Source organism: Apiotrichum porosum (assembly GCF_003942205.1).
Source record: "Apiotrichum porosum strain DSM 27194 chromosome Unknown scaffold_3, whole genome shotgun sequence".
NCBI lineage: Eukaryota > Fungi > Basidiomycota > Tremellomycetes > Trichosporonales > Trichosporonaceae > Apiotrichum > Apiotrichum porosum.
Window position 1 is genome coordinate 602,643 of NW_021167110.1, and position 20,700 is coordinate 623,342.

The following is a 20,700-nucleotide window of genomic DNA, read 5'->3' on the forward strand; positions in this document are numbered from 1 at the left end:
TCTGTGCTGCAGCGTTATGTCCGTATTGTAACATAGGTGCATTAGGATGCATGACTTTGAAAAAAAGTGTACAAGAAAGACAAAAAGAAGTAAAAGAGCAGCATGTCCTCGTCCCATCGAAGCGGCACGAGCCATAGGCTGAAAAGCCCTGGCGCGGACCAAAATGACGACGGATAGAGAAGTGATACTGTATCCTGCCACGTTATGAAAGCGCTGGCCGGTGAAGACGACTAGTGCCCTTCAGTCGGGGGACGTATGGGTATGAAGGGGGGTAGACGAGAAAGAGAAGAGGGTTAGTGCAACGAAGGGACGTGGCAGAGCTCGAGGCTCGGTGTGTTTTAACAATAGAAAGATGCATCTGAGATTGTCAGCGTTTCATTCCCTCGACAAATAATAAAAAAGAGTGGGGGGAAGAGGTAGGATGCTCCGATACCGTTGAAGTGTTTGCGCACATTCTCCGAAGAGTCGCACAGTGTGAATACGATTAGGAAGTGTTTTTCTTCATAGCAAGTTGGTTTGGGGTGGGTGGGTGTGGGGGGGAAAAGAAAGAAAAGAGAAAAAACACTTACGAGGATAGAATGAGGAGTGGGCTGGCGGAATGTCTGCTTGGGGGAGATCTGTTAAGCCGCACACAGAACTTTCTGTGACGGCCACGCAAAAGGGGTGACCCTTGACCCCCCCGTTAAGCAAGCCCCAGCCGCGACCCAGAACGGGCGCGGCCAACCGCTTCAACACCGACGCGCTCAAGACGAGTTTGTTGGTGCCGAGACGAGGGACCACGCGCTCTTCCACGGGTTGACTCATACATTGACCAATCGCCACCTTTGCAGGGTGGCGGAGGACGCCATCGGATGTTGCCCGTCTCCAAACACGATGATCCCTTGTCGGGTCAGAGGCGATGGAGCGGCCGAGGCATGTGTCCTCCTGGTCACGGATCTAAGAACCGAGGATGTTGGGGGGAGGGGGGGGGGAGGGAAGGGTAGAGGATAGAGGAGAGGGAGGGGGGGAGGGGGAGGGAGGGGGAAGAGGATCAGATAATGTTGACTGCCTGCATTGTCGAGTGTTGTTGTATGAGATGAGAGACAAACGAGTGGACGAGAGAGCCGTTTAAATAACAGCCAGGACATGGGACACATGCTTTTTTTGGGTGCGAGTGCGAGCGTTGAGTGACTGCAAGGGGTTTGCCACAGTGACGTATTTCCGCTATGTCCGCCGGCAGTGCGCGTGCGACGGAAGCAGAATGCCTTGGGCAGCCAGCGCGCGCGCGTGGTGCATGCCAGCGCCGCGCGCTGACGGGTGTGGACTCGTTCTGGCTGGGCTGGCTGGGCTGGGCTGCTGGCTGGGCTGCTGGCCTGCTGGCTGGGGGCTCTGCAACGCACGCCCGAGAGGCCGACAGGTGTCATCGATCCCATCGACCACCACCACCTCACCCACTCACCCACCCCCGCATTACCCGCCCTCTCTGAACTGCAACCCAACGGCGATACATCATCTCGTCGTCGTCTCCACAGTTCCCTCCCCCTCCCCTTCTCCACCGCACCCCCATATCCTAGCGGGTCAGCCACTACAACCACTCCTCTCGCCACTGCCCCTTCCTTTCACTTCGCCGCCGCAGCCCGCGTCGTCGCCGTAACCCCCAGCCTCTCCCATCGGCCCGGCCGGAGCAGCGAGCCCCGCAACACCCTTTTCCACCCCCTTCCCCCCCACCGTCCACGTCGCGGCATAACGCACCATGGTAAGGTCTTGTTCTATCTCTCTCGCTGTCTGTCCTGTCATGGAATGCGGCGCTCGCGGAGGCTATGACGCGTACCCGCTGCTTCCGCTACACCGCAATGTGATCACAAATGCTGACTTAGCAACAGCAGCAGCAGCAGCAGCAGCCGCAGGCGCAAACCGACGTGACCGACATCATCATCGACGAGAGCCCTGCGCCGATGGAGGTCGAGGAGCTTCCCAATGTTCACGACTGTGAGTATAGTTGGACGCAGGTTCCTTCCACATTGCAACCCCTGCCCCCTGCACACGCACGGCCACTGACAATCCTAATAGATGAGGCATTCGCTGCCAAGGCAATGCCCGACTTGGGACTCGAGATTGAAGACTTCCAGGCGCAGACGTGGCGTATCGAGAAGTGGAGCCAGCAACCAAAGCGGCTGCAGGGCCCAGAGTTTAGCTGTGGTGGCCACAAATGGTGCGTACAAGAGTGTCTGTCCCCACCTCTGATTGAGCTGTGGTACTGATGAAACCCAGGCGCATCCTGCTGTTCCCCCAGGGGAACGCCAATGGGCAGCCCAACGACATGGTATCGGTCTACCTGGACTATGCAAACCCCAAGACGGCGCCCGAGGGCTGGCACGCATGCGCCCAGTTCTGCTTGGCGATTTCAAACCCTTGGGACCCGACCATCCACACCTCGTCCCGTGAGTTGATGGGGGGGGGGGGGGGGGGGGCTTTTATCTCGCTGTGTGGCTGGGTAAGCTGACCACGGCCTGCAGATGCGCACCACCGCTTTGTTGCTGAGGAGTGCGACTGGGGTTTCACTCGCTTTGCCGACCTGCGCAAGCTGTACACTCCAGACGCCGCCAACGGCAAGCAGCGCCCCACGATTGAGAATGACGAGGTGGAGATTACCGCGTTTGTGCGTGTCCTCAAGGACCCAACAGGCGTCCTGTGGCACAACTTTGTCAACTATGACTCGAAGAAGGAGACGGGACACGTTGGTCTTCGCAACCAGGGCGCAACTTGCTACATGAACTCGCTATTGCAGTCGCTCTACTGCACCAACTACTTCCGCAAGGCAGTGTATCAGATCCCCACCGACCAGGATATCCCCTCCGAGAGCCTGGCACTGGCGCTCCAGCGCGTCTTTTACCACCTCCAGACCTCGGGACAGCCGGTTGGCACGACTGAGTTGACAAAGTCGTTTGGCTGGAAGTCGCTCGACTCGTTTATGCAGCACGACGTCCAGGAGTTTTCGCGTATCCTCCAGGACAAGCTCGAGGTCAAGATGAAGGGCACCCCAGCAGAGGACGCCATCCCCAAGCTCTTCAAGGGCCAGATGAAGAACTATATCAAGTGTATCAATGTCGACTTTGAATCGTCGGTCATTGAGGACTTTTACGACATTCAGCTCACCATCAAGGGTCTCAAGAACCTCCGCGACTCGTTCCGCGACTATGTCTCTGTCGAGACTCTGGACGGTGACAACAAGTACATGGCCGAGGGCTTTGGCCTCCAGGACGCCAAGAAGGGTGTCATCTTCAAGTCCTTCCCCCCAGTCCTCCACCTCCAGCTCCGTCGCTTCGAGTATGACGTCGAAAAGGACGCCCTTGTCAAGATTAACGACCGTCACGAGTTTCCCTTTGAGATTGACCTCGGCGAGTTTCTCGACGAGTCGGCGGACCGCTCAGTCTCGCACGTTTACAAGCTCCACGGCGTCCTTGTGCACTCGGGTGACCTGCACGGCGGCCACTACTTTGCGCTCATCAAGCCCGAAAAGGACGGCCGCTGGTTCAAGTTTGACGATGACCGCGTCACACCCGTCACCGACAAGGAGGTCCTCGAGGACAACTACGGTGGCGACATGCTCAACGGCCTCATCCCTCCCCACCAGCGCACCCAGGCTCGTACGCTCAAGAAGTTTACCAACGCCTACATGCTGGTCTACATTCGCGAGACGGAGCTCGACACGGTGCTGGCGCCGTTCACCGAGGTGGACACGCCCAAGCACCTCAAGGAGCGTCTGGACGCCGAGCGCGAGCAGCTCGAGGCCAAGCGCAGGGAAAAGGACGAGCAGCACCTGTACCTGACTGCCAAGGTCATTACCGACGAGATCTTCTCTAGGCATCAGGGCTTTGACCTTGCGTCGTTTGACGACAAGAACCTCCCGGCTACCGAACTGCCCACGTTCCGTGTCTTGAAGAACGAGTCGTTTGGCGTCTTCAAGCAGCGCATCGCCGGGTATTTCAAGATTAACGAGCGCGACTTTAGGCTCTGGGTGCTTGTCAACCGCCAGAATAAGACGATTCGCCCCGACGTCCCCATTCATGACAGCGACAACAACCAGACCATGGAGTTTATCCGCAACAACATGGCTGCCCGCGCCACCGACCTGCGTCTCTACCTCGACTACAACCCTGACCATGCCAAGTTTAACGCACTTCACGCCGACCCCAACAACCAGCCCATCATGATATTCCTCAAGTGGTTTGACTGCTCGCGCCAGACTCTTCTTGGACAGGGCAAGGTGTTTGTCAACAAGCATGGCAAGGCCAGCGAGCTGTACGCGTTCATCCAGGAGAAGATGGGTTGGCCATCGTCGACCCCGATGAAGCTCTACGAGGAGATCAAGGCCGGCATGATTGAGAGCATGAAGGTCAAGCAGACGTACCAGCAAAACGAGATTCAGGACGGCGACATTATCACCTACCAGGTTGACATTTCCGACAAGGAAGTGGCGGACCTCGAGGCCCAGTCGCTGTACTCGTCGGTCCCTCAGATCTACGATTTCTTGCAGAACCGCGTCCTTGTCCAGTTCAAGCCCCGCTACGACGACGGCAACAAGTCGCCGCCCGAGTTTGACCTCATGCTCAGCAAGAAGATGACGTACGAGGTCATGGCCCACCGTGTCGGCGACTACCTCAAGCACGACCCTCTCAAGCTGCGGTTTACGTCTTCCAACCCGCAGACTGGTGCCCCCAAGGCGGTGATCAAGCGTGCCCTCAACCAGAGCGTGGCCGACATCACCCAGACCAACTACTACAGCCAGCACCCCAACGTCATTCTCTACTATGAGCTCTTGGACATTTCTATCATCGAGCTCGAGACGAAGAAGTCGCTCAAGGTTGTGTGGACCGGTCGCAACAACAAGGAGGAGGCAACTCATTCGTTCTTGCTGCCCAAGACATCCACGTTCAACGACGTTGCCGACAACCTCGGCCGCACCGTCAAGCTTGTCCCTGGCGGCTCTGGCAAGATTCGCATCTTTGACATTGCCACCAACGGCAGGTCACAGCGCGAGTACACCAGTGCCGAGATGATTGGCCACCTCGCCGACCCGGCCGAGCTGTACGCAGAGGAGATTCCCAACGAGGAAATCAACCCGCCCGACAACACCAAGATTGTCAACCTGTTCCACTACTCGCGGGACCCCAGCAAGACTCACGGCGTGCCCTGCAAGTTTGTGCTGTACGAAGGCGAAAAGTTTGAGGACACAAAGTCGAGGATACAGGAGCGCATTGGTGTTTCGGACAAGGATTTCGTCAAGTACAAGTTTGCCCTGGTCCAGAGCACTGTGTTTAAGCAGCCGAGCACTGTGGAAGAGAGTGAGTCGAGCGCCCGCAGCGAGGGCTTGTTTCCTCCCTTTTGAACCGCCTCGGCTAACGTTCAGATGACGTCCTGTACGATCACAAATGGGCAGCCGACGACGCCCTCGGTCTCGACCATCTCGACAAGCGTCCCAACAAGGTCAACGCCGAAAAGGGTATTGTGATGAGGTAGACCCCATCGCATCCTTGTTCATTTCCGCACCCATCCCTCCCATACCCCCCACATTCTTGTCCCTACAGCGTTTCTGCACCCCACCCCCCGCCATCACATAGTTTTTTTTCCCATCACGCCAAAAACCGCCACCAAACCCCTAGGCCCCCGCGCGCGCCGGGTGGTTATACCCTACCCCCAAACACCCTGTTTATGTGTGAAGCTTGCTTTATACCGGGGGCTCGGCCCCGCTGTCGAAAGAGGAAGAAAGAAGAAGGGAGCAGGGGAGGGGGATGGGGGGCCGGGGCCCTGGTGTGTGTGCGCTGTGCGTGTTTGTACCGAAGTCAAATGGAAGCGATATCATGTTAGCGTGTGTGCAAGGGGGGTGTTGGTGCTCTCCAGTTAGGCGTGTGCCTCAAGGAGCCAGCGGCAGGGGACACTACGCCAACCACCCACGTGATTTCGGGACCAACTAATTACAGAAAAAGGCGGAGAAATCGTCCAAAATCCACGATGACGAGCCGTCCATCCCGGAGACCGACAACATTGTAAGTAACCTTGGGAGACCTAGGCTAACAGAAGTTCCTCGACCACGAGGATGTACTGCTCGCCGTCGCCGACATCCCCCTCGGTGCTCCTCTGCCCCAGCGCGTTCCGCTTGATCCGCACCATCAAGATCGACACCGCTGGCGTGCCCACCGAGAACGACGAGGACGATGAGGCGCCGTCCGAGCCCATTCCGGGATACAAACCCACCAAGGCGGACCGCAAGAAGAGGCTCTGGCGACTGTACACCCGCGACAACGAGGTCGAGGCGACCTTGTTCCTGGGGAAGCTCGACGAATTCGAGTACTTGTACCCGGGTGAGTAACCCATGGTCGCAGGAGCACAGGATATCCAAGGCTAATTGTTAGCGGAGGCGCCGCGCATTGAGGTGCTTCACATTGCCGCCAAGGCCAAGGAGTGTATACCTCGCGGCAACAAGGTGGTGAGGGTGCGGTACGGCGGCCAGACCTTTGAGAAGGTCGAGACAATGGTGGAGCAGGACCTGCGCGCAGGCGGGTTCTGGGCTCGCTTTGTCAAGGTCTGCGGCGTGGAACGCGTCAAGCTCTACGAGCTCATCAGTAAGCCAACGAGACGTATGTAACCATAGCTCACCTGTACAGTCCCCGAGTTCCGTCTGGGCCCGTTCGAGTTTCGCGCCCGACCCGACCTGCAGAGCGCCGAGCGTCTCCTTATTGGGACCTTCTGGCCTCTGTACCTCAACACCACGAGGGGCGGCTTCCGTCACCAATTCTCTCCTTTGCTGCGCCAGCCCTCCACGCCCCTCTCCCCATCCCCGACACTGCCGCCGAGACCGCCGCCGCTGTCGGTTTGATAAACGAGAAGATCAGCGAATTCATGGCCAACACCCGGCAAGGGCAGGGCGCGAGACCGCCAATGCACCCGGACGCTCTTGAGGTGGTGACCCGCGCCGCCCACATCCGCCGCACCTGGAACGGCGCGGTCCCCTCCGTCCGCGTCCAGAAAGACGTGACTGTCGAGGAGTACCACCAGTTCTACGAGGAGCTCGACTACCACAGTCGTCTTGCTGGCCCAGGACCCGCCCTTGCCGTGGACATGAAACTCCATGCGCAGGGTGCCCCGCCTGCCCATGACCTCCAGTGGGTCGAGATCCTCGAGCAGATCGGCGTCATGCTAGACCTCTGGTGCACCACCCTCAAGCACATTGACATCAAGGCGGCTGTCCTCGACCTGTGGCCATACCTCGTTATCACGAAGCCGCTCGTCATCGACGTCGCCTCAGCTCGGGTCTCGCGGCTGATAATGGACGGCCCACTTGCCGTGAGCATCAACGACGATGGTGGCCTTGAATGCCCGTTCCCGGACGACGGCTGGAAGGAGCTCGCCCCCGACGGATCGAGGTGATGCCCTTGGTGAGCTGGTCCATAGTGTACATACTATTCCGACGATCCCCCGCTTTGCATGTACTTTGTTACCAGGATACTATGTGCAGGAACGATCGTCATGACTGCGCCCTCTGGCCTCTGGTCGGGCGTGCACTTTGGGTGCGCCACCGCCCGCTCGGTCGATTGTGGCAGCCTGATCGCACTCGCAAGATATTCGGCCTGCTGCTGCTGCTTGCTGCGTCTTTACTGCGTCTTTACTGCGTTCACCGTCCTGCTAATTCTTCCTTTCAGTGTGCCCCTCTCCCGGGCTTAAGGCTTCGGTCAAGGAATCATGCTAGGCCCACACTCATCAAGCTGCCCCATCCTACACACCTTCCGTGAACAGGCCAGGGTCGGGCTGTTTGTGGGACTGCTTGTTCACACGGACCACAAGTTTACAGATAGACATCGCCCCACCGTCGGCCGTCCGACTGTGTGACAGCACACGTCCCACAGATTTGCTTATGTCCAGTCTCGGGATATCAGGTTCTCAGTACAGTCGTCAAGGCGTGTCGCTTCCGACGGCAAGATTGACGCCCAGTCCACGCTTAGCCGAACTCAACGGTTCAACTGCGAGACACACTTGGCAGCAGGTGTGAAGCTCTAACTCATCACCCGTGGCACTCCAAGCCGCATACAGGCAGTACTAGGCCACCCCACCCCGTGCGAGCTTCTAGAGTGCTCTGATTCTCCGAGTAACCCAACGTGTGGTGACGACGACGACGACGACGTTCGCCTACGGTTAGGTACACATCAGACGCTGTTTGAGCGGCCGGTGGGATCGGTGGGAGATGAGAAACACGTTGTGAGCACTGTGGTTCCGTGAGCACTGTGGTTCCATGATCCCCTTCTGGGCTCATCCCACACTCAGATTACCAGCTCCACTTCCTCTAGCGGTTCGCATGTCAAATGTGTCACCAATGACCAATGTGGCGCCTGAGACCAATGTGGCATTGGGAATGAAGTGCCCCGACTTGGGGGGGTTTCGGCACGTGGCCTCATGCACAGAAGCGATGAGACGACAAGGAGCGCACACAACTGACCTTGCGTCCTCCACATCGCTCTCATCGCTCCCTGCGTCTGCACGGGAGACGGATAGCGGCTGTGCCGCCTCAACCGGTCGACACTGCGCCCCTTGGTGGGTGACTGTGAAATGCCGGATGGCGTGCTGGGGCTGATCTCTTCTCCACACACGCTCCAGCGTCAAGGTGGATTCTGATCGTCTGACATGCTGACTGAGAACCTGCTGATTTCTGACCCGCTGCCCCCTCTTTTCAGAACACCATTGCAACGAGACGCACCTATTGACCTATTGTGACGGCAGTATGGCCTTGTACTTAGTACTACGGTGTGACATTGTGCATCCGTGAACTCGGCATACCTCGGACCCACTTTGGTGCATGCGGACAGAATCACGTTCTCCTATTCTCACCGTGACGGCTATGATCTACGAGCCACGTCGATCTGAGATCGCTCATAGCTGATATAAACATTGCCAATATTGCATACAGTCGCCACTGGCCACTTGGGGGCGACTGTAAGGGTGAATGCATGGCTGGGGCGCGACCGCTTCGACCTACTTATTCGCCAGCCCACTCAACACTGGCTTCTTCCCTCATTGTCACAACCGCACTCTCATAAGCAATGCCTCCTTCCCAGCCACCAACCACCGGCAACAACCGTCACACTATTGTGAGCCTCCCCAACCGAGCTTGGCTAATGCAAGTTTCTCCCCCAATTACCGCAGTCCCCTCCCACTTCCACTCGCCAGCGACCCTCTCGTCGCCACTCTCCCGCCAGCTCTCCATGTGACGGAAAGGTGCCGCAGTCCGTGAGTCCTTTCGATCGCGTCCCCTAAGCATCATCACTGACTCCAGAAGTTAGACATGGGCAGCATCAAGTACGACGCATACCTTTCACCCCTTTTCGTGGCGCTCCAAGCGGTTGCGGACGTGATCGTGCAGGTCACCGCCCGCAAGTTCATCGCCTTCAGCAACAAGCGCGGCCGCCGCCCCAACAATCCCGAGTACCTCGCCCTCCGCCGCGAGATCCTCGAGGAGAACAAGGAACTCTTTGCCTTGCGCGACCGCAAGCGCCAAGAGTTCTACGACCTCCTCCATCGGCTTGCAACCCTCCGCCAAGAGGGAGCCAGGCGCCGTGCCGCCAAGCTCGCCGCCGCCAACCCTGCCGCCGCCGCTGCTGCCGCCTTGTCCGCTGCGCGTTTCGCCACATACCTGCGAGCGCTCAAGGCTCTCGGCCTCCCGTACAGTGCCGAGCGAGTGGCACAGTTCGGGGGGCTCTCGCGTACCACCTCGACAAACGCGAGCGAGGCATCACCCCGCGCATGTGGGTCGACCCGCTCGTCAACGTCGACGCGCGAGACGGCGACGGCCGCGAGCTCGACATCGAGGGCTGGCGCGAGTGGTTCCTCTCGCGGCGAGAAGGCACCGAGCTCGTCATCTCGGCCGCTCAGCCGGTGGCCAACCACCTCACGCGCTTGCTCGACGCCGAGCAGCTGCGCGAGTACATGGATGGTCGCTTTGGCGAGTACAACGCCGCCCGCCGTGGTATCTCGATGGCCACCTTCTCGCCCGCCCTGAGCGCTGTCGAGCTGCTCCAGCGGATGGGATCGGAGGACCAGTACATGGCTGAGGAGTATCGCCTCGCCCACTGCCCAAGGTGTGACCGCCGTACCGTCGTGGTTGGCGAGGCGTGGAGCCATGTCTGCCCTGTTGACGCTGGGGCAAACGACGAGGGTGTCCTCGACTGCATTCGGGACCAGAACGCGCTCCGAGGCGAATCGGCAACTCGCCCATTCCGCTTCGCGTTCGAGGCTTTGGACTCCGGCAACGGCGAATGGTTCAAGGACAAAACCGCGCCGTTCGGCCTCGAGCAGGTCATCTGGCCCAAGCTTCGGATGGGAGGCGAGTGGGAGTACCTCGGCTTCTTCAAGATCATCGGCGACACCAACCTCAACATGCCGATCCTTGTCGAGGCCGAGTCAACTCCCCTCTTCATCGCCTTCAACGCCATCGGCAGGCTGTTCTCCGCCACACTGTGCTCCCTGCCCGACCTTGACGTCGTGCCTCTCAGGCGACCGATGACCACTCTACCCTCTGTCATCGCCGCCCTGATCGATGCGGACAATGGGTCCGGACAGGGCCTCATCGAGCACAAGTGCAACAAGGAGGACTGCCACTGGCGGGCGCTGTACAAGCCGCCCACCTACCAACACTTCTGTGTTGGTGCCGACGGCGCGCCCCTCAAGCTCGCCAGCAACAACCAGCGCAAGATCAAGCACGTCGCAACTTGCCGGCAGATCGATTCGTTCGTCGATCTGCCCAGGCTGTACAAGTCTTTCCTCTGGGCCGACTTCCACTATGCGGGCATCCGCTCGGGCATGACCCTCGACCTGTTCGCGTACGGCAGCCCCTCGCCTGTGCCCTCAACATCACTTCGGACCCCCTTCTCTGCGTCTCCTTCGATCTCCTCGACCCGTTCCCCGCCCTCGACCTTCACCTCCTCCTTTACTTACAAGAGGTGGAAGCCCCGACCCGTGCGTCCACCCCGAATGGAGGTCCTGTCGGATCCGGAATTCTCGGGCTGCGAGCCTATCGAGATCAACGAGGCGTGTCGCCTCGTCGACCAGCACTATTCCCTCCATGTCCCCACTATTGCCAAGGTGGCCGAGGACGTGCGCTTATCCAACAAGCTATGGCGAGGCCGACAGAAAGTCGAACGCCAGCAACCACGCGATCGCACAGCGCGCCGAGAGGAAGAACCAGAAGTCTCCGCTAGTCGGAGCGCAGGGGAGAAACACAAGCGCGAGGGCCAGCGCGAGCCACCACGATGACCAAGTCTCGCACCCAGTCATCTCCTGAGCTCCTTCTTGTCGTGAATGGTCACTGGTTAGGTATTGTAGTGGAGAAGTCGCTTTAAACGTAGTGCTCCTCTGTAGTGGATACGAATGACATGGAATCTACCTCTGTATCGGTCATGTTCGGGGCAACACCTTCCTGCCGCCGTCCCAGTACGGCGCTTGCCACCTCTCGAGCCCGAACCGCTCGTAGAACCCCTTCATCCCAACCCAGTCGAGGGTAACACTCCTGTGCGTACTACATATATAAGACCTACTCTAGCCCTCTGTCCATTTGGCTACGCCAGTATTGTCGGCAGCAGTGCACGTCCTGCCGTACCAGCGGACATAGGCAACGGCGACGCCAGCGGTATTGACACAAGAGCCGCCCATCCTACGCGAGGCGCCATCCCCATGTCGTTCGAGGAACTCTTCGAGACCAGTGCTATTGGAACGGAGGGGGACGAGGAGGAAGAGGTTTCCGCCATTCTCATGTGTCGAAGGCTCTGAAGTCGGACACTGCACGTTGATTGGACGTAGGCAACACCCGCAGTATGGAAGTGAAAAAAATCGAGGTTGAGGTGGCCGAGAGGTCTAAGGCATCCGACTTAAGTTAAGCAACTTCTATCGGAGGAGTGAAAGCTCATCGTGGGTTCGAACCCCACCCTCAACATTCCCTGCTGCTTTTTAAAGCGTATGGATAGCGGAGAGTGACAAGAAGACGACGAAAGAGGAGGTGGAAAAATGCAGATGATGATTGTCGGAAGCTTTTGTCGCCGGGTAAACATTCTGCCGATCATTACGGAAAAGTTTATCCGAAAATGAGTGAGGCACGCATCAGGTATTACCAGGCACGACCCCTTAGGTATTACGTGATTGCTCCCTGCCATTAGAATAGATACCAGATGCCCTAATATACCATTTGTAATTGCAATCCTTCCCCCTATGTGGTCCGCCCGACCACCAGAGTTGGCAACGCGGCCCACTGTCGTTCTGTTGCAGAACCCGGACACACACTATTCGCTGCATAGATACCAGTGCAACACTCAATGAAACTTCGTTCCACAAGTTGACCTACATGGCGGGTCAAAACTCGTTCACACTTAAGTCGTGGCAGATTACCGCCCACACTTTCGTGTAGAGGGACATGCAAGTTATATCACCAGACGGAACAAGCTCTCCTTCCAGTGCCATGGCCTTCCCAGTCACTGCCAGACGCTGACTGTCTCAATCAAGCCGCACGGAACCGGTGCTCGGAGTGCTAAACAGGCGAGTCAACCTAACTACTCAGCCCGTCTCCAGTGTCCACTACTACTGTTGCCGGTTGGTATGGTGCGCATCTCTCCACCACACGAACGGCCGTTGTTTCGCACTGTAGGGGCCGTGTAGGCACAGAGCTGTGAAGGGGTTCCGCCGGAACTGAGCTGTGGCCATTGAGAGGATGCCCCGCCGTGGAGCCCAAAGGACAACCCTCACAGTAACCAGTTCTACCAACTTCCTAAATATACGGCTCAGCCAACTCCTATCCGTGCACATGAAACTGGTGCTGGGAAGGAGAGGCACGGCCACAGCTGACACGGGAACACCGAGGCTGGACGTAAACACGGGCACCTTAAGAGTCCCCAGTGTTCCTGGGTACCCGTACCGCTTGCCGTTTAGACATGCTTGCTGTCCCGGCAAACTGACATACATTAACGCCACAGAGCCCCACCTGTCTCGTCGTCCACCACGACATGCACACCAACACGCTCATCACCACCTCTTTCCTGTTGACCCTCTGTGTGGGCGTGAAGGGTGCACTCAGCGAGTCATTGAACGAGCCACACTTGTCCACGCGCAGGGATTTGGCCAGTCTCAGGTGGGTGGACGTTGAACCTCAGAGCTCACCACAGCTTGAAAGCTATCAACTATGACGGAGGCTACCTCACCCCCATCTCCATTGGGTAAGGACGTGGACGTGGCCGCCGCTCACTCTGCTCAGAACCCCTCCTCAGGAGCTCCTCTTCCTCATTGCTCCTAGTTGGGTACCGGACAACAGCTCAACGGTGATACCGCCGTTCTGGGTCTATAGCGACAAGTGCGGCGATGCTTGCTCTGGTCGCCACGTCTTCAACACGTCCGCTTCTTCGTCGTTTATATCGACCGACAGGGAGACGGGGGTTTTTGGTCCCAAGGACAACATCTTTGGCACCGTTAGGGCAGAGACCAAGGCACGTTTGGTCAACGACACGGTCACCATTGCGGGCTTTACCTACGACAACTTTCAGTTTGGTGTTTCCGATACATTCATGTTCGATGGCCAATGGCAGGATCTCAGGCGTCATTGTTCTTGACAGCTACGAACCTGCCACCCTGGGCGCACTTGTCAAGCCTTGGGCGAACCCACAGGTCGGGATTCATCTTGGGCGGGCCACCCCGAGTCACGACTTCAATCTCTCAGCCACTATCGGAAACGTAACCAGCCACGGGTCTGCCGCTGCCGGGACAATCACGTTTGGGTAGGGATGCATAGACTCGAGCAGACTAACCCAAACAGCGGGGTCCTCTCGACAAAGTACACAGGTGACATTGGCTGGGGGCGCACCAACTACGTTCCCACCATGACCGCTAGAAACGTTTCCGTGGACGGCAGTGAGGTAACAGGAAGGGGATGGGGCCAGGTCAACTATGCCCAAGAATGGATCACCTACTCCCCTGCGGACGTCGCTAGCATCTACAACCGCATTCCTGGAGCTCAGGTTTATAGTAACACATCATACCCTCGAATGGCTCGTTCGGGCCTGTTGTCACGACATTTTACCAGTTGCCGTGCAACACAACCTCGGTGGTCCGCTTCAAGATTTCCTCTCCCGCCCGCCTCGAAGTTCCCCTCCCACCTGCCGACTTGATTTCCTCCACAATTCCTGACCAGCCGGGAATGTGTGTTGGATCCATTGTGGCAAACACTCAGTGGGTGGACGAAGTGCACTGTCTGAGGTCCAGTACTCGGCTGACATTCCTCCAGCTCGGATGAGTGGGCGTTCGGATCCGCCTTCCTCAAGAACGTCTACGTCGTGTACCAACGGAGCAAGGATGGTATCTATGGCGACAACCCGTCCAAGTTCGGTATTGCGGCCCTGTCCGCCGAGGAAAATCTGTATACTGACGGCTCGCCCGTTCCGTCCGACCTCTCTGCTAAAGCGTGGAGTGGAGGTATGCGTCAGAACCGTCTCAGTACTGGGACCATTGCGATTGTGGCGGTAACGGTGGCGGCTGCAGTGTTGATGTAGAGGACTGCATCTGTATGCAAGCTGTTGGTAAGAACGGCGGTCTCTATCTGGCCAGTGAACTGAGTAAGTGCTGTGACGAAGGTACATGTAAAATAAATTGAAAATGAAAATAAATCAAACCACCTACTTGCTATTCGTCTTCTAGCTTCAAGGACAATAGAGCCCTGCCTGATTTGGAGCGAATGTCTCACTTTATATGCACGAGCCGGCAGGGAGGTACTGAAAGATGAGGGAGACGGACGCATGATTATCGCCTGGCACAACTATCCACCCAGAGGTCCGTCACGTGACCACTACACCACTCCGCAACTTTCAAATATGGTCATTGGAAGCGCCTGCGTCGCTGGAACGACTACAGCACCCCCGTGGCCATTTGTCTCGGACTGCTGCAGAGCTAGCAATTGGGCATTCGTGCCACTTGCCACCGCCCAACGGCACCGAAGAGCGGATATGTGGATATGGGGGGTGGCACTTGAGCGGTTCCGGAGAACAACGCCATGCTGGGAGGCTCGCCCTCCACTTCACGGCAGAGTGGTCTCGCAACCGGCTGTGAGAGCCTGGCTGCCCACGTCCAACGGACACTGTTCGTTGCTTCCATACTGCACACTGCTGCGTTGCTTCCATACTGAACACTGATTGCTTCAGATGTGGCTGGAACCGGGCACCCGTAGGCCGCGTTCTGATGCCACCACTGAAGGTCAGTGCGCTGTGAACATCGGCACCAGGGGGGGGGGGGGGGGGGGGTATCCTCCACAGCCTCACAGCACAGGCAGGAGAGCGTGTCCCGTTCCCCGTCACATCATAGATGCAAGAACCAAATGCCACAACCCACGCCACCGCCTGGGGGTCCGAGTCTTCGGTGCCGGAGACGTCAGCGCCATTACTCCGTGCCGAGGGCCCCAGAGCGGAAGAGGGGTCAAAGGGACTAAAAAGCCCCGAGAAGGAGGGAGCGAGGAGCGCAAGTGCAGCGGTTCCGGCCGTAAGGATGGGGGGGGGTGGCCGTAAGAACAAGTATAGCATTGCGCAGCTGCACCTGCGTAAGCGATGTCCATGACGCATGTGTATGTGTAGTCGTTGGAAGAGCACAAGGAAAGAAAAGTTGCTGCCACAGCAGAAGCTTCGTCTGGCTGACGTTGGATGCCGGTGGCCGGTGGAGGAAGTGTCTGAGAGGCTGACGTGAGTTCGGAGCCGGAAAACTCTCCCCACTTGACCAAGGCTACTGTATATCCTCTTGGGTGGCAAACCCATCGCCCAAATACTCAGCAGTATGCACCCAGGCCTCTCGCCACTGTCAACGCATGGTACCGGTGCAACACGTGTCCACCGTCCACTGTTCTGGGCGCGAAAAATCTCTGCACAGTCACAAACCGAGCGTTCTTGTACTTTGAGTGGCCGGCCGGGAAACGAAACCCGGATCGACTCGATTCACCCAACACGAGGGGGCCAGGTCGACGGCTTCTCCTGAAGGGTGGACGCGGGGCCGCCGGTTTGAGACTCCGGTACGGACTGCCAGCCAAGTTCCGACCGCGTTCCAAGCCAGGGAGCCACGCGGGTCGCTCACTGGCGAGAGGGGGACGTGTGCATGCATCGTATGGGTCATATGGGTGCGACGACAACCGAGTTGCGTGGCACACACAAAGACACGCCACAAAGACGTTGAAGGCGGAGGGGAAAACACGTCAGTATAGGTGGGGGGTCTAAAATGTGCATGGTAACATGGTAACGGCGGTCCTATGGTACCGGTAGTGATGGTGGCGGGTGGTTGTGTTGGTGTGGTGCGCCCATTGCGAGTATGAAAAGGAAATAATGGGAGCGATAGAGCTACAGGGGTTGGGGGAGGGTTCTACTTCTTCTTGCTGGCGGTCTTGGTCTTCTTAGGAGTGTTCTTGGAGGGGGTCGACGCGCCCGAGTCGAGCTGAATCGAGCCCGGCTGGGGGGAGCCCGGGGCGGACACAGCGGGGGATGCAGCAGGCGACAGCTTTGCGGGAGACGGCTGCTGCTGCTGCTGGAGCTGCTGCTGGATGATAGGGAGGCCGAGGAGCTTGGCACGGAGCGAGAGGCGCTTCTCTAGAGTGACATGTCAGCAAAGGTGGCACGTGCGCGGGAGCAGGCAGAGCATACACAAGTAGGTAGAACACACACACCAGTGTGCATCCACCCTACTGCGATCCTCTACTGCCTTCGGTGGCACTCACCCTCAAGAGCCTTGACCTTGGCAATGTTGATAACAGTGTCGCGAGTCTTCTCGGCATGTGCCATCTCGGAGGCCGTGGCGAAGATCATCGCACCCCAGCCCTGGCGGAAGGTGTTTGCCTCGCTGACAACATCGACAATCTCGGCCTCGAGCTCCTTCTCGGCAGTGGTGAACCTGGACATCGTGTCGTCGCCGACGAGACCGCGCTCATGCAAGCCCATGAGGGCCTGCTTGTCCTCCTTGATACGCCAAATACGCTTAACATCGGCGGTCGCGCGGACAAGGAGCGCGCTCTTGAGCATGCTCTCGGGCACGGGAGGGTCGGCAGAGAGGAGGGTAATGTAAATGTCGCGGGCAGGATGGGCGGGGAACCATGGCTCAAACGACGTCTTCTCGGCTGGAGGGGAGATGAGTCAGTATGTTGCGTGCGATGTGGACGAGACCGAGGGAGCGTGTGAGCGCCGCCCAGACTTGACTTACCAGCCTGCCTGCGACGGTAGATGCGCGAGAAGATCGCGAGCGAGGTGACGAGCACCGTGATGTATGCGATTGGAACTGCGAGAGACGTCGCCATGGTGTGAGGGGGATTGAGATTAACACCTGTGAAAGCGTTAATGTATAAGGGGGAGTTGGTGGGCCCGAATGATGCCAGCGCGGGGGGCCGGACGGGGAGGGAGTGCCAGCGAGGACTCGATGCCCGGGTCGCGTTCGACTCGTTTAATGCGGGGGGCCGGTTAAGTAATTCACCCGCCTTTCCGGCTACAAAATGCGTGCTCATGGCGATCCCCCCTCTACAATCTGCCGGAAAAAGCCGAGGTCTTGACTCAAATCACTTTCTCGTCCGCGGCGAGCCAAGGCCCATGACGCCTTCAATGGCACCCCCTATAACTCAATCAGATGCCCATCGCTCTCGGCCGGGATACGATAGTAGTAATCTTCGACTCAAAACCTGCCGTCTTGGCTGCTCTAGACAGCCCACTATGGTACCCATGGCCTTCATTGCGCCATCGCACGCCCGCCCAACTGGGTCCAGCACGCACAAAGCACCACAGAGTCTGCGTGCAAAGAGCCACGGCTTACCACTAAGGCGTCCTCAGCAATCCAAGAACGTGACCCAGTTGCGTTATCCGGATGTGTGGTGCTCTGCTGGCTCTGATCGAATAACCTCAGCGTTAACCCCATTGATCCATTGACCATTGACCTGTATGAAAGGAGGCCCCAATGTCCCCCAGTGGCCAGTGGCCAGTGGCAATCCCCAGCCGCGGAGATAGTGACGTTGGGCCGCAAAGGCTGATATCAAGAGCTTGGGGGCATGGGTATATGATAGGAGGGCACCGGAGTGGGCACAGGCATTAGATGCATGAGGCCTGTACACATGCAAGTGTGTATATACAACGTTGGACAGAATACGGACCAGTGGGCAAAGCATAGTCTGGGGTCTCCATCGACCGTCCGTCGGTGAAACGTCGCATGGTGGGCTGAACGGTTGCACCGGTTGGCAGTGCTCGCGCCGGAGCCTAGAACTGCTCATGGTGGTGCTGGCACGGGGCCACGGGGGCTGCAGCTGGTGCTCTTACATGTGTTCTGGGTCTATGCGTGGTGCTGTGAGTGCCGTTGAGAGTGGGGCAGCGCGTTGAAGACATGCATTGTTGATGTCCTTGTGACTGCTGGTGTGGTGTGAAGTATTCGGCAGCCACGGATGCGTCGTTGGAGCAGTGACATTCTTTCCGTTCCTTCTCCATCAGATGTAATGCTACATGCAAACGAAAAGAAATGAAGCAAGGTAACCTCTTAATCTTCCCTTTACACCTGCAGATGGACCCAACAATGTATGCATGGTGAGGTACCATGACACATGATACCTTTAGGTTCCTCACTCAAACTCACCGAAACCTCACATCGGCGGACCCAAATCACCTCCACCACGCGGTGTGGATGCGCGCATCACCAACGACTCGCAATCTCGAACACCATTATTGACAGCCAAGATGCTTGACTCCGACTCCTACGACACGGTCATACTCGGGACTGGACTCGCGCAGTCTATAGCCGCAGCGTGAGTGGACAGCAGGTGACCTCTTCCTAGCCGTCACAATGCTATGGCAGCACCCTACCACACACTCTGCACACACACCTCTGGCTCTGTCGTACACAGACCACTGACTGATGCTCCCAGCGCACTCGCCAAGGCGGGCAAGTCGGTGCTCCACCTGGACCCAAACGAGTACTATGGCGGGGCACAAGCAAGTCTCACGCTAGACGAGTTTGCGACATGGGCTGCAGAGAGGAGTGAGCAGCCCACGGATGCCGACGACGAGTACACCTCCGCCCAACACAGCCGCTACGAGTCCGCCAGCACAACACCGCTCGGGTCGCTCGCTCCCGATCGTCGCCGGTACGCGCTCAGCCTGTTCCCCAGCCTGATGGCTTCGAGGGGAACACTGGTGGGGACGCTCATTGCCAGCGATGTGAGCAAGTATGTCGGCTTTCGCCTGCTCGACTCGGTGTCGCTGTGGGACGACGCCAAGGGCGCCGCGGCACGCGTTCCGGGAAGCAAAGAGGATGTCTTCAAGGACAAGTCTGTCAGCTTGCCCGATAAGCGCAGGCTCATGAAGGCGCTGCTGTTTGCTGCGGGCGAATTTGAGGAGGACGAGGTTCTCAAAGGTGTGTGTTCGAGGAGGAGAAAGGGTACTGTGTACTGACCGTCCAGGCCACGAAGAGGAACCGCTGCTTGCCTTCCTTACACGGTCATTTGGCCTGTCTCAGCGCCTGGCCGAGGCGCTCACCTACGCCGTTGCACACGCCAGCTCCCCCGACGAGCCTGCTCTGCCGTCCCTTATCCGCGCAAGACGCTATATCCGCAGTATTGGACGTTACGGACCGCGTGCATTCCTGGTAGGCCAGTACGGCGGTGCAGGAGAGGTGGCACAAGGATTCTGTCGGTGAGTAACGGTTGCGGGTGAGAGAGCTGCACGGCCGAGTGGGCTCGCCCACTCGTGGTGTAGAGTAACGGGCCAGCGGGTAGGGTGGGCACATCTCACCCGTCGGCGGACTGTTTGCCACCCGGCTCTGTTGTCGCCGGGCTGGTGACATCCGGCACCGTCCTCGACGCTTGCGCGGCACTTGTCATCGACTCGAATCGTTTCTAGCTACACGACGCTGACGACAGTGCATGCGCCGTCTTTGGTGGCACCTACATTCTCGGCCCCGACGCGGTCCCGAGCGACATTACGGTGGCGAACGACAACGCAAGCGTTTCGCTCAAGATTCCTGGCCACCCACGGACCATCACCGCGACCCATCTCGTGTGCTCGCCCGATTTCCTGCCTGCGAGCCTCAAGCCAGAGTCCATTGGCACGAAGACGACAGCGTACACTGTTGCCGTTGTGGCTACCCGCCCGCCAGTGCTTGCTCCGGCGAATGCTGCAGAGGAAGGCGAGGAGGAGGAGGAAGGTGACGACACGGCCGTCCTCGTCTTCCCTCCCACCGACACCACCCCCCTTGTCCGCGCTCTCGTCATGGGTGAAGGCACTGGCAGCTGTCCGCAGGGCCAGTGGGTCGTCTACCTCTGGGCTGAGACTGGGGACGTCAAGTCGTTGCAGCCGTTCTTGGGCAAGGTCGCTCCCGAAGGTGTGAGCTGGCAGGCGAGTTATGTCGAGCATGCTGCGCAGGCCAAGCCCGCAGCATCGGAAGAGACTGGTGCATCGCCCCTCGTCATCCTCGAGCCGTACGCCGGCCCCCATCTCTTGACCGAGGGCCTCGACTGGGAAGCGGCCCAGGGCGAACGGGCGTTCACGGCGGTGGCGGGTGACGACGAGCACGGATTCTTTGAAAAGGCCGAGGATGAGGACGACGAAGAGGATGGCGATGACGAGTAGAGTAGCCCACTTCAGTTGCATTGTACATAGCATGGATCATTGAGTCGTGGTGAGCAGACGGTAGCGTGCATCAAGG

The 20,700-nt window shown here is 58.3% G+C and overlaps 6 protein-coding genes and 1 non-coding gene across 7 annotated transcripts; 6 read left to right on the plus strand and 1 right to left on the minus strand.

Moving 5' to 3' along the window:
- Nucleotides 1-1,732: 1,732 nt before the first annotated feature.
- EHS24_005822 (uncharacterized protein) lies at nt 1,733-5,499 on the plus strand (the record flags this gene model as incomplete). The annotated part of the gene is made up of 6 exons (XM_028621303.1): nt 1,733-1,735; nt 1,863-1,968; nt 2,050-2,191; nt 2,251-2,420; nt 2,496-5,324; nt 5,390-5,499. 6 exons carry the CDS (start codon nt 1,733-1,735, stop codon nt 5,497-5,499), a joined length of 3,360 nt encoding a protein of 1,119 aa, XP_028477755.1.
- A 577-nt stretch (nt 5,500-6,076) lies between these two features.
- On the plus strand, nt 6,077-7,407 carry EHS24_005823 (uncharacterized protein; the record flags this gene model as incomplete). Its single annotated transcript, XM_028621304.1, has 4 exons — nt 6,077-6,341; nt 6,393-6,602; nt 6,645-6,764; nt 6,794-7,407. The coding sequence occupies 4 exons, from the start codon at nt 6,077-6,079 to the stop codon at nt 7,405-7,407; spliced, it is 1,209 nt and encodes a 402-aa protein (XP_028477756.1).
- A 1,664-nt stretch (nt 7,408-9,071) lies between these two features.
- Nucleotides 9,072-11,280, plus strand: EHS24_005824 (uncharacterized protein; the record flags this gene model as incomplete). Its single annotated transcript, XM_028621305.1, has 4 exons — nt 9,072-9,119; nt 9,175-9,258; nt 9,305-9,706; nt 9,754-11,280. The coding sequence occupies 4 exons, from the start codon at nt 9,072-9,074 to the stop codon at nt 11,278-11,280; spliced, it is 2,061 nt and encodes a 686-aa protein (XP_028477757.1).
- A 578-nt stretch (nt 11,281-11,858) lies between these two features.
- EHS24_005825 lies at nt 11,859-11,956 on the plus strand. The gene has a single exon. It is a non-coding gene; the product is annotated as a tRNA-Leu (tRNA).
- A 1,927-nt stretch (nt 11,957-13,883) lies between these two features.
- On the plus strand, nt 13,884-14,552 carry EHS24_005826 (uncharacterized protein; the record flags this gene model as incomplete). The annotated part of the gene is made up of 3 exons (XM_028621306.1): nt 13,884-14,021; nt 14,087-14,232; nt 14,288-14,552. 3 exons carry the CDS (start codon nt 13,884-13,886, stop codon nt 14,550-14,552), a joined length of 549 nt encoding a protein of 182 aa, XP_028477758.1.
- A 1,843-nt stretch (nt 14,553-16,395) lies between these two features.
- Nucleotides 16,396-17,320, minus strand: SEC66 (translocation protein S66; the record flags this gene model as incomplete). The annotated part of the gene is made up of 3 exons (XM_028621307.1): nt 16,396-16,619; nt 16,748-17,143; nt 17,227-17,320. The coding sequence occupies 3 exons, from the start codon at nt 17,318-17,320 to the stop codon at nt 16,396-16,398; spliced, it is 714 nt and encodes a 237-aa protein (XP_028477759.1).
- Nucleotides 17,321-18,734: 1,414 nt separating this feature from the next.
- On the plus strand, nt 18,735-20,624 carry MRS6 (Rab proteins geranylgeranyltransferase component A; the record flags this gene model as incomplete). The annotated part of the gene is made up of 4 exons (XM_028621308.1): nt 18,735-18,802; nt 18,923-19,410; nt 19,457-19,688; nt 19,916-20,624. 4 exons carry the CDS (start codon nt 18,735-18,737, stop codon nt 20,622-20,624), a joined length of 1,497 nt encoding a protein of 498 aa, XP_028477760.1.
- Nucleotides 20,625-20,700: the final 76 nt, after the last annotated feature.